This window comes from Sapajus apella, unplaced genomic scaffold (assembly GCF_009761245.1).
Source record: "Sapajus apella isolate SASKATOON/1434 unplaced genomic scaffold, GSC_monkey_1.0 scaffold10, whole genome shotgun sequence".
NCBI lineage: Eukaryota > Metazoa > Chordata > Mammalia > Primates > Cebidae > Sapajus > Sapajus apella.
In genome coordinates this window covers 32,911,789-32,924,923 of record NW_022436950.1, presented here as the reverse complement: position 1 = coordinate 32,924,923, position 13,135 = coordinate 32,911,789, and the positions used below count along the sequence as shown (strand labels likewise).

At 37.8% G+C, this 13,135-nt stretch overlaps 1 protein-coding gene across 13 annotated transcripts in view; it reads left to right on the top strand.

Moving 5' to 3' along the window:
* ZDBF2 (zinc finger DBF-type containing 2) overlaps window positions 1-13,135 on the top strand; it is a 42,630-nt gene that overhangs the window by 7,948 nt on the left and 21,547 nt on the right. The window contains exon 3 of one of the 13 annotated variants that reach the window (XM_032278501.1): window positions 9,764-9,869. The exons of 11 other annotated variants lie outside the window; for them this stretch is intronic. In XM_032278501.1, coding sequence (XP_032134392.1) covers window positions 9,816-9,869 — 54 coding nt within the window. In that variant the 5' untranslated portion in view covers window positions 9,764-9,815. The remainder of the gene's footprint in view (window positions 1-9,763; window positions 9,870-13,135) is intronic. One more of the 13 variants, XM_032278500.1, reaches the window with a different exon arrangement.

Below are 13,135 nucleotides of genomic sequence, written 5' to 3'. Positions count from 1 at the left end.
TCATTCTGGCTGCTGAGGGAAACACAGTTGGTATAGAGATTTAAAAATTCTGTTATTGTGATATAACTCATCCACCATAAATTTGACCCTTTAAAGTGTGTAATTCAGTGATGTTTTAGTATGTTCACAAAGTGGTATAACTGCTGTCTAATTCCAGAACATTTTCATCACCCTAAAAGGAAACTTTGCACCCATTGAGCAGTAACTCACTCCTCCCTTCTGTCACCAGCTCCTGGCAACCACTAATCTATTCCTATCTGTATAGATTTGCTTATTCTGAATATTATGTGTAAATAGAATCAAACATTGTGTGACCTTTTGTGTCAGGCTGCTTTAATTTAGTGTAATATTGTCACTGTTCATCCATGCTGTAACATGCATTACTACCTCATTCCTTTTTATGACTGACAATGTTCTGTTATATGGATATATCACATTTTGTTTCTTCATTGAGCAATTTATGCATATTTGGATTGTTTTCACTTTTTGACTTATGAATAGTGCTGCTATGAACAGATGTGTACAAGTTTTTTTGTATGGACATATGCTTTCACTTTTCTTAGGTTTACATGTAGAGTGGAATTTTTGGGTCATGTGGTAACTGTGTTTAAATTTTTTGAGAGGGTGCCTCACCGTTTGTTAAAGTGGCTATACCTTGCCACCAGCAATGTATTGAGTTCCAGTTTCTCCGCATTCTTGCCAGCACTTGTTGTTGTCTGTTTTTTTTTTTTTTTTTTTTTTTTACTTTTTTTTTGTTATTGTTGTAGCCATTTTAGTGGGTGTGAAATGGTATCTCATTTTGGTTTTGATTTGCATTTTGTTAATGACATATAATGTCTTTTCATGTGTTCATTGGCCATTTGTATGTCTTCTTTAGAGGAATGCCTATTCAAATCCTTTTCCTATTTTCAATTGTGTTGTCTTTTTACTGTTGAGCTATAGAAGTCTTTATATATTTTGGATACTTGACCTTTATCAGACATATGATTTACAAATACTTTCTCTGTTTTGTGGATTGTCTTAGTACTTACTCTTTTTTTTTTTTTTTTGAGACAAGGTCTTGCATTGTTGCTCAGGCTGGAGGGCAGTGGTGCAATCATGGCACACTGTAGCCTTGGCCTTCTGGGCTCAAGCAGTTCTCCTGCCTCAGCCTTCCAAGTAGCTGGGATTACTGGGATGCACCACTATACCCAGCTAATATTTTATTTATTTCTCACGATGTTTCCCGGGTTGGTCTCAAACTCCTGGGCCCAAGCAATTCTCCTGTGCTTTGGACTCTGAAAGTTTTGGAATTACAGGTGTGAGCCACCACACCTGGCCTTCTTTTTACTTTCGTGATGGTATGTTTTGATGCACAAAATTTTTAAATTTTGCTATGTTTTGCTTATGGTTTTTGGTGTCAAAAGGGGTGCCTAATCTCAGGGTCAAAGATTGATGCCTATGTTTTCTTCTACGAGTTTTATAGTTACTCCTACATTTAGGCCTTTTATCTGTTTTGAGTTCATTTTTGTATAGGGTCTGAGATAGGGGTACACTTTTATTTTTTTGAGTCGGTAAAATTAAGTATTTCATAGAAATCCTGTTAAAATTTATGCCCATCAGAGCTCTCCCTATGCTACCCATATTGGATTTATATATGTATGTATTTATATTGATTTGTTTACTTTTATTTATTTTTTTACTGTGATTAAACATTTATGGGGTACAGTGTGATATTTTAATACATGTATATAATACATAATAACCAAATTGGTGATTTGCATACTCATCACCTCAAACATTTATCATTTCTTTGGGTTGGAAACATTTAAAATCCTCTCTTCTAACTGTTTGGAAATTTACAATCAATTATTGTTAACTATAGTCATCCTACAGTGCTATCCAGGACACTAGAATATATTCCTCCTATCTGGCTTTAATTTTGCATTCATTAATTATCCTTTCCCAATTTCTCTCCCCTGACTTCTTACCAGCTTCTAGTAATTATTATTCTATTCTCTACTTTTATGAGGACAACTTTGATGAAAGGATTTTCTTTTTTATGGCTGAATAGTATTCCACTGTGTATATATACTACACTTCCTTTTTTGTGTGTGTGACATAGAATCTTGCCCTGTTGCCCAGGCTGGAGTGCAGTGGCATGATCTTGGCTCACTGCAACCTTTGCCTCTTGCATTCAAGCGATTATCCTGCCTTAGCTTCCCGAGTAGCTAGGATTACAGGAGTGCACCAACACACTTGGCTGATTTTTGTATTTTTAGTAGAGATGGGATTTCACCATGTTGACCAGGCTGGTCTTGAACTCCTGACCTCAGGTGATCCACTGCCTTGGCCTCCCAAGGTGTTGGGATTACAGGCGTGAGCCACTACACCCGGCCCTTTTTTTCTTTGTCTGTTGATGGACGCTTAGATTGATTCCATGTCTTAGCTATTATAACAGTGCTGTAATAATAAACATGAGGGTGCAGATATCTCTTTATTGATTTCCTTTCCTTTGGATAAATACCTAGTTAGTGGCATTGCTGGATCACATGGTAGTTACATTTTTAGTTATTTGAGAACTTTTATACTCTCTTTTCCATAATGACTATAATGATTTGTATTCCCACCAATGATGTGTAAAAATTCCCTTCTCTGTATCCTTGCCAGCATGTCATTTTTTGTCTTTTTGATAATAGCTATTCTAATTGAAGTGAGATGATATCTCACTGTGGTTTGATTTACACTTTCTTGATGATTAGTGATGTTGAGCGTTTTTTAATATACCTGTTGGCCATTTATATGACTTTTTGAGAGAGATCTTTTCAGCTCATTTGCCCATTTTTAAATTGGATTTTTCCTTTTGTTGTCACTGAGTTGTTTGAGTATCCCATATTCCAGATATTAATCATTGTTTGGATGAATGGTTTACAAATATTTTCTCCCATTCTTTTTTTTTCTTTTTTTGAGACGGAGTTTCACTCTTGTTACCCAGGCTGGAGTGCAATGGCGCAATCTCGGCTCACCGCAACCTCTGCGTCCTGGGTTCAGGCAATTCTCCTGCCTCAGCCTCCTGAGTAGCTGGGATTACAGGCATGCGCCACCATGCCCAGCTGATTTTTTGTATTTTTAGTAGAGATGGGGTTTCACCATGTTGACCAGGATGGTCTCGATCTCTTGACCTCGTGATCCACCTGCCTCAGCCTCCCAAAGTACTGGGATTACAGGCGTGAGCCACCGCGCCCGGCCTCTCCCATTCTTTAGGTTGTCTGTTCACTCTGTTAATTGTCCTTTGCTGTGCAGAAGCTTATGAGTTTCATATTATCCAGTTTGTCTATTTTTGCTTTGTCCCCTGTGCTTTCGAGGTCTTTTCCGCAGGATCTTTGCCTAGCCCACTGTCCCAAAGCATTTCCCCTGTGTTTTCTTCTGGTAGTTTCATAGTTTGGGGCTTACATATATGTCTTTAATACATTTTGAGTTGATTTTTGTGTATGGTGAAAGATAGGGGCCTAGTTCCACTTTTCTGCATATAGATACCCAGTTTTCTTGGCTTCATTTATTGAAGAAGCTGTCCCTTCCCCAATTTATGGTACTGGTGCCTTTGTTTCATATCTGTACATTTTCAGAATTTCGTCTTATTATTGATTTTTTGTTTTATGCCATTATAGTCAGAAAAGATACTTGATATAATTTCACTTCTTTTAAATTTGTTGAGACCTCTTTGTGGCCTAATATGTGGCCTATCCTGGAGAATGTTACATGTGCTGATGAAACAAATGTGTATTCTGTAGCTGTTGAATGAAATCTGTAAATATCTGGTAGGCCCATTTGATCTAAAATGCAGTTTAAATCCAATATTTCTTTGTTGATTTTCTGTCTAGAAGGTCTGTCCAATTCTGAGAGAGTGATAATCAAATCCTCAACCAGTCCAATAGTATTTGCTTTATTTATCTACGTGCTCTGGTGTTGAATATATATATATTTATAGTTGTTTTATCTTCTTGCTGAGTTGATCTCTTTATCATTATATGATGACCTTTGTCTCTTTTCACAGATTTTGACTTAAAGTTTGTTTTATCTATTATAAATAGAGCTACTCCTGCACACTTTTGGTTTCTGGTGTATGGACTATCTTTTTCCATCCCTTGGCTTTCAGTCTATATGCGTCTTGAAAAACAAACAAACAAACAAAAACAGATGGAGTCTCACCATGTTGTTCATGCTGGCCTTGAATTCTGTGCTCAGGAGATCCCCCTGCCTTAGCCTTCTTAGTAGCAGGGACTACAGTTGCATGCCGTTCCCCCTGCCGCCCCCCACATAAAAATATGTGTCTTTACAGGTGAAGTTAGTTTCTTGTAGGCAGTGTATTGTTAGGTCGTGATTTTAAAAAATGATTCAGCCCAACTGTATCTTTTAAGTGGGGGATTTAATTCATTTAAATTCAAGATGATTATTGATAGGCAAGGAATTGGTTCTGTTATTTTGTTAATTGCTTTCCAGTTGTTTTGTGTGTGCTTTGCTCTTTTTTTTCTCTCTTATCATTGCAGTTTGGTGGTTTTCTATAGTAAGTAGGTTTTGATTTTTTTCTCTTTCTCCTTTGCACATCTGTTCTACCAGTGTTTTTTTATATTTTTGCATGTTTTCATGACAGTGACTATTGTCTTTTTTGCTTACCAGATGTAGGACTCCTTTGAACATTTCTTGTAAGACTGGTCTAGTGGTGATGAATTCCTTCAGTTTTTGTTTCTCTGGGAAAGACTTGATTTTTCTCTCATGTCTGAAGGATAGATTTGCTAGGTATAGTATTGTTTGACTGTTGGAGTAGTTTTAGCACTTTCAATATATCATCCCATTCTTTGGTGGCCTGTAAAATTTCTGCAGAGAAATCTGTTAGTCTAATGATGATTCCCTTATATGTGACTTGATCCTTTTGTTGTTTTTTGCGTTCTATCTTTGGTCTTTGACCTTTGACAGTTTATAATGTGCCTCAAGAAGGACCTTTTTGGGTTGAATATATTTGGGATTCTTTGAGCTTCCCCTATCTGGATGTCCATAGACTTGGGAAGTTTTTGCCTATTATTTCATTAAATAGGTTTTCTATGCCTTCTTGTCTTCCCCTTCTGGATTCCTATAATACAAATATTTGTTCACTCAGTGGTGTCCCTTAAGTCTTGTAGGCTTTCTTCACCTCTTTTTCATTCTTTCTTTCTTTTTCCCTCTGACTGGGTAATTTCAAATGACTGATGTAAAAATATTTCTTTCTTCTACTTTATCAAATCTGCTGTTGAATCTCTCTATTGTATTTTTTATTTTGTTCATTGAATTCTTTAGCTGTAGGATTTCTGTTTGGTTCTTTTCATGATTTTTATCTGTGTTGAATTCTTGTTCATATTGAGAATGGTTTTTCTGATTTTGTTGAGTTGTCTGTGTATTTTCTTGTCTCTCATTGAATTTCCTTAAGATCATTATTCTGATTTTTTTTTTCCAGAAATTAGTTGCTTTTCTTTTCATTGGGTTTTGTTGTTTTATACTTTCAGTTCTGGGGTGTTTATTGGGGTTTTTAATGAGAAAGTTATGTTCCTTTGGTGGTGGTATATTTCTTTACTTTTTTTTTTTTTATGTTTCTTATGTCCCTGCATTGATGTCTGTGGATCTGGTGGAACAGTCACTTCTTCCATACTTTCTGGAGTGGCTTTTATATTGAATAACTTTCACTTGCAGTTGGGGTTTAGTGTGCTGGTTGGGAGAGTGTGGTTACTCTGTTGCTAGATAGCAACTCTGTTGTTATTGAGTCTTCATTCAGTTTCTTTAGCTGTGTTCACCATCAGCAATGGTGTAGGCTTCTATAGCAGCCTACACTGTAGAAGATTGTGGCGATGGCAGCAGCATAGGTTGTGAATGTCCTTGATGTCAAGGGCTTCTGGGGAGCCACCTGTTCTTGTTTTCATTACAATGGGGAGACTTAGCTGAGTAGATCCCTCTTGGAGTTAGGTCTGACATGGCCTGTAAGCAGCTTTTGTAGCACTGTGTTCCAGGTGCAGTTGCTTGGAGTAGCTGTGGGACCGGGGTCCTAGGCTCATAGGCTTATGAACCTACTGTTGCACTTGGATCTTGGGGTACAGAATTGCTCTTAGGTGGGGTTAGATGTAGGTTGCCCACAGAGCCAGGACCTGTAACTTTCAGGCATTTACTAGTAGATGGGGTCCAGGGAGTCAGGTTGTAGCTGAGATTCTATCCCTGAAAGGCAGGGCACAGCACTGGCCTGACTTCAGGGAAAAATAGTTGCTTTGGAGGTTTGATCCTAGGGAGCATGGTATGGCTGCGGTTCAGAAACGTGAGTGATTAGAGCTCAATGGCAACTCAGGTCTCAGGGGATGAAGCTTGTATAGTAGTGACTGTAGACCCTGGGATGGTGGGACTCTGCAGCAGCAGATACACAGCTGTTGTTTAGGTAGGGCAGGGAACAGCATAGCAATGACTCCATTTGCTAGGTAAAGGCAGGCATCAGCAGCTCAGACTCTAAGGGCCTAGTCTGGTCTAAGGAAGCCAGAGTACTAGAGCTGTTTGGCTAGTAGGACGACGTGTCTCAGCTTAGCTACTGCTTTGTTTCCCTGGGACATGGATTACTCAACCTTGGGGTGCACAGCTGCTCAGCTTGGCCAGGACACTAGTTCCCCAGAGGGCAATGTGCTGCTTCAGTTTAGGCCTGGGGGTCATGACTGGTCTGGGTGGCCATTTCCCTGGGATGCAAGGTGCCACTTCAGGTTAGGTACTGGGGGTTGTGTGACTACTCTGAGTATCTTTGGCAGTTTCCTGCAATTCATTATGCTACTTCAGCCTGGGCACTGGGGATGCATGACTGCCTTGAGCTGCCAAGGTACAATTTTCCTGGGAGGTAGGGTACCTCTTCAGCTCCAGCCTGATGGGGAGAGAGGAGTGGTGGGTGAAGTAGCTTCACTTCTTCTTGGTTCCGTGAGGAAGGGTTTAATCACTGTTAGCTTGGCCTGGTGATTTCAGGCCACTGGGCTAGTATGATTCAGCAGTGGCTTAGCCTCAGAGATGAAAGGGAGCCATGGCTACTTGTCTCTGGAGCAAAACGTGTTTCAGCGATAGCTCCACTTGCAAGGTGGTATAGCCACATGGGCCAGGGCACAGTATTAGCTGCTTCTCTCAGGGGAACCCAGTGGTGTAGACTCCAGACAGCCCCCTCAGCTGGTCTTAGTACCTGTGAGGACTACAGGGGTAGGGTCTGTAGGTATCCGAGATATTAATGGGGGCTGGTTGTTGGGATTCTCTTGCTTGCCTCCTTGCTCTAGGAAGAAGTTATTCCTGGTTCCCAGCTGATCCCGGTTGGAAATGGGGTGCTGGGGCCCTGGCATTCCCTTTTGTTCTCTGTGTTGCCATTCTGAGTTCTGTGCTCACCCTAGTTTCTGTTTCTCCTTTGGTGCACTCCATTGCCCTTCTTCAGTTGTTTTCGTTAAAATATAGTTGTCTGTTCATCGTCTTTTTCCAAGTTTATTCTTTTGTTTGTGATATACAATAGTCCCAGAACCATTTGTTGAAGACTACCCTTTCCCCATTCAGTTGACATCCTTGTTGAAAATCAGTTGACCATAAATATAAGGTTTACTTCTATGCTTTCAATTCCATTTTATTTTATTTTATTTTATTTTATTTTTTGAGACAGAGTCTCATTCTGTTGCCAGGCTGGAGTGCAGTGGCTCGACCTTGGCTCACTGCAACCTCTGCCTCCTGGGTTCAAGCAGTTCTCCTGCCTCAGCCTCCCAAGTAGCTGGGACTACAGGCATGCACCACCATGCCCAGCTAATTTTTGTATTTAAGTAGAGACGGATTTTCACCATGTTGGCCAGGATGGTCTTGATCTCTTGACCTCGTGATCCACCCGCCTCGGCTTCCCAAAGTGCTGGGATTACAGGCGTGAGCCACTGCCCCTGGCCTCAGTTCCATTTTATTCATCTATTTATCTTTCCTGCTACCAGTGCCACATAGTCTTGATTATTGGAGCTATGTAGTAAAATTTGAAATCAGGACATTTGAGTCCTCCAACTTTGTTCCTCTTTTTCAAGATTGCTTTGGCTATTCTTGGTTCTTTGTATTTCCATATGAGTTTAAAGATCACCTTGTCAGTTTCTGCAGAAAACCAGCTGGAATTCTGATAGGGATTGTATTGAATCTGTAGATACATTCATGGGGAGTATCCATCTTAGTATTAAGTCTTCTAATCCATGAATAGGGGTATTTCCATTTATGTAGCGCTTCTTTAAAATCTTTCAACAGTGTTTTGTAATTTTCAATGTACAAGTTTTACACTTCTTATGTTAAATTTATTCCCAAGCATTTTGTTATTTTTGATGCTATTGTAATTGTTTTCTTAAATTCATTTTGGATTGCTCATTGCGAGTGAATGGAGAGCTTCAATAGATTTTTAAATATTGATCTTGTATCATACAACCTTGCTCACCTTGTTTATTAGTGCTAATAATTTTTTGTAGATTCCTTAGGATTTTCTGTGTACTAGATTATCTTGTCTCCAAATAGTTCTACTACTTTTTTCCCCAATCTGGATGCCATTATTTCTTTTTCTTGCATAATTGCTCTTGCAAGAACTTCTAGTATGATCAGTGTTAAAGTAGTGAGAATGGACATCCTTGTTTTGTTCTGGATCTTGGGAGAAAACTTTTAGTCTTTTATCATTAAGTTTGATGTTAGTTGTGGGTTTTAGCCTTCTATTCCTAATTTGCTAAGTGTTTAATCATGAAAGGGTATAAGCTTTTGTCCAATGCTTTTCTTCATCTATTAGATAAGTATGTTTTTTTCCTTTAGTCTATTGATATATTATGGTATTCATCAGCTCAGGCTGCCGTAATAAAATACCATGGACTAGGTAACTTAAATTAGCAATCCCCAACCTTTTTGGCACGAGAGACTAGTTTTGTGGAAGACAATTTTTCCACAGATGGGGTGGAGGGGTGTTTTGGGATTTAACTGTTCTGTCGCAGATCATCAAGCATTAGATTCTCACAAGGAGGGTGCAACCTAGATCCCTTGCATGCATAGTTCACAATAGAGCTTCTACTCCTATGAGAATCTAGTGCCACCGCTGACCTGACAGGAGGTGGAGCTCAGGTGGTAACGCTTCCTTGCCTGCCGCGCTCACCTCCTGCTGTGCGGCCCAGTTCCTAGCAGGCCACGGACAGATACCTGACAGGCCTTCTCACTGTATCCTCCTGTAGCAGAGAAAGAGGGTGATTTGTCTTCCTATTTTATAAGGCCACCAATCTTATTAAATTTGGTCCCTGCCCTTATGACTTCATTTAACCGAAATTACCTCCTAAAAGCCCTGTCTCCAAATACAGTCACATGAGGGGTTAGAACCTCAACATGTGAATTTTTGGGGGCATGCAGTTCCACCTATAGCAATTAGATTGATTGGTTTTCAGATGTTAAACTAGTCTTGCATTTTGGGATAAATCCCACTTGTTCATGGTGTATAATCCTTTTTATATGTTGCTGGATTTGGTTTGCTCTTAATAATTTGTTGAGGATGTTTGCAGCCTTGGATTTCAAGGCTTTGGAGATCTATAAAAGCAGTCAAGTAATATGGGGCCCATATCTAGTGAAGTATTTTAACAGAAACAATGGAAGCCAAAAGAAAGAAAACAACTGCCACCTAGAATTCTCTACTCAATACGTATATCTTTTAATAAGGAAGGTGAAATAAAACTATTTTCAGGAAATAAAAATTAAGGGAATTTGTCACCAGCAGACTCTCACTAAAGGAAAAACTAAAAAGGAGTTCTTCAGGCAGAAGGAAAATGATTCCCGATGGAAGCTCACAGATACAGGAAGTAATGAAGAACAGTGGAAAGGTAAATATGTAGGCAATCTAAGTGAATACTGTCTTGTGGGATGAACAACAATGGCATATAAATTGGGAGGGGAGTAAGTGATGTTAATTTCTAAGAACTTTGCATTGTTTATAAAGAGAATAAAAGTAACAAGTCATTTTAGACATTGACAGTTCAGGGTTGCTCATTGTAATCTCTTACCAAAATAGACTACAAAAAGTCTATAACTATAGAGTTAATAGTAAGGGAAAAATTGAAATAGTGAAACATTGTCTACAAGAACACAAGAAAGGAGAGGAAAAGGAATAATTGTATAGGCAAGAATAATAACAGATTGAAAAAGTCAAATACAACTCTATCAATAATATATTAAGTGAAAATAGATTTGATGCTTGAATTACAACTGTATTCAATATTTTGTCAGAGATCCTAGTCAAGGATCTATGGAAAGAAAAAGAAATAAAAATGATAAAGATTGGATAAGAAGAAATAAAACTATTTATACACAACATGATCATGGACATGAAAACTCAAAAGATAGCTAGGTAAACCATCAGAATCAATAAGTGAGTTTAAAAAGGTTGTTAGACCAATGTAAAAAGGAAGTGTATTTTTATATACAGATACCATGCAGAAAATGAGATACAATTGTTTACAATAGCATCAAAGAACATCAAATTCTAGGGAATAAACGTAAGAAAATGTAAGATTTAAGCTAGAAACTATAAACATTCAAAGAAATTTTCATGTTCATGGATTAGAAGAATCAATATCATAAACATGTCAATTCTGCCTAGATTGTTATATTTATCCAATGTAATTTCAATGAAAATCTCAGAAAAGTTTTTTTTTTTTTTAAATGAAAAACCAATTCCAGAAATAAATGTGGGAAAGTAAAAGGCTCAGAAGAACCAGGATAGTCTTAAGAACAAAGTGAATATATGTCCTCTACCAGATACTAAAACTTTTGAAACTACGGTCTTTAAAATAGTACAGTCTTGCTACAGAGTTAGAAGGATCGTGGAAACAAGCCAGGAACTCCAGAAACAGACACATATATGGATGTCTGATTTGTCACAAAGGTGGCGCTGCAGAGCAGTGAGAACAGGACTTTCTTCAATAAATGATACTGGGTCAATTGAATATTCATATGGAGAGGAAAATGAAACTTTATTGCCGAATCACCCTGCATATAAAAATCAGTTAGAAGTAGATGTAAACGTCGTAGGCAAAATAGCAAACCTTCTAGAAACAGGAGAAAATCTTTATGACTTTGATGGTAAAGAGAGATTTCTGGCCACAAAAAGGACTGACAAAGAAAAAAAGATAAAAACTGGGCTGTAATAAAGTTAAGAAACAATAGAAGATGATTAAGAAAGTGAAAAGCTGCAGAGAGGAAGATGGCACTCAAAACACATGTAATTGAACAAAGAACTGGTGTTCAGAATAAATAAGGAATTTCTACAAGTCCATAAGGAAGAGACAGAACATCCATTTGAAAAACAGAGAGACTTGAACAGACCCAACATAGAAGAGGATATCCAAATGGCCAGTAAATAGGAAAAGCTATCACAAAAATTACAGAGTAAGACCACAGTGATATAACCATAAAAACATGTACAATAGCTAAAATTAAAGAGACTGACAATACTAAGTGTTGATAAGGAGGTAGGAATATTGCTTGTAGGAATATAAATTGGTACAGCCACTTTAGAAGACTGGTTGGTAGTGATTACTAAAGCTGAACATATGCAAATTTTATGACTCAGAAGTTTCACTCCTAATTACTCAACAAAATTGCATGGACATTGGTACCAAAAGATATATGAGAAGGTTCTTCACAGCGTTATTAGTAATAGCCAAAAGCCAGAAAAAACGCAAATGTCCATCAAGAGTAGAATGAATAAATAAAATATGGCATATTCATACAATGAAATATGCAGAAAAGAAAATGAACAAATTCAGCTAATATGGATGAATATTACATGTATAATATTGAGTAAAATAAATTAAATGAAAAAGCATACATATTGTATGACCCCATTTATATACATTTCAGAAAATTTTAAAACTATAGTACTTAAAAGTTAGGTAATAGTTACTTTTGGGGAAAAGGGAAGGGATATTAGATTGGGATGGACATTACAGGGATTTCTGGGTGCTTGTCAACTTTTCATGGATGGTAAGAATGTGTTTACCATGTGATAGTTGATTGAGCTATGTGCATATGATTTGTGTACTTTATGTATGTTATACATCAATTCAAAAAATCTAAAGGAACTATACTTTATGGGATGTAAATGAAGTTTTCTGTTCACATTGCCTTTTTACGAGAGGACAGGGTTGGATTTTATTATTTATTTTTGTAATTTCAACTTTTATTTTAGATTCAGTAGGGACAGCACATGTGCAGGCTTGTTATGTGGCTATATTGTGTGATGCTGAGGTTTGGGGTACAAATGATCTCATCAACCAGGTAGTGAGCACAGTACCCGATAGGTAGTTTTTCAGCCCTTGTCCCCTGCCCTGTCTTCCCTGACCTAGTATCCCCAGTGCCATTTATTCCTATCTTTATGCCCACATGTACCTAATGTTTAGCTCCCACTTAAAAGTGAGAACATGCGGTATTTGATTTTCTGTTTCTGTGTAAATTTGTTTAGGATGATGGCCTCTAGTTGCATCCATGTTGCTGCAAATGACATGATCTCATTTTTTATGGCTGTGTAGTATTCCATGATGTGTATGTACCACATATTCTTTATTCAGTAAGGTTGGATTTTAACTGAATATTTGTTTCCTTGTGCATTTGTCCCCTTTAATCACCAGGCGGTCTAACTCTGGCGATGGGTCCTGGACAGTGGAGAGTTTTGTAGCAAGATTTCGAAAGTGTCGTAATTTAGATTGTTCCTGGGGCTAGGAGCACTAGCATTGACCTCTGAAGTCAACATGGAAGAAAATAATTGCAAGAGTTGTAACAGTAGTCAGGAGCTAGCAACCTGTTTTAAGTTCTTTGAGCACCTTTACTGAGATACTTTAAAACATATTTTCTAAGTATTGTTAAATTAAAATGCACTATTAAATTGTAAGTAACATGTTAGAAATATGCCATTTGCTAACATGATACAGTGAAAGAGAAGCTTTAGATTCAAATCCTGGCCTTGCTGTTTGCTCAGTATGAAAATTTGGGCAGTTTACTCTAATTTTTTATTATTTTTTTCTCTTTCTTTCTCTCTTTCTTTCTTTCTTTCTTTCTTTCTTTCTTTCTTTCTTTCTTTCTTTCTTTCTTT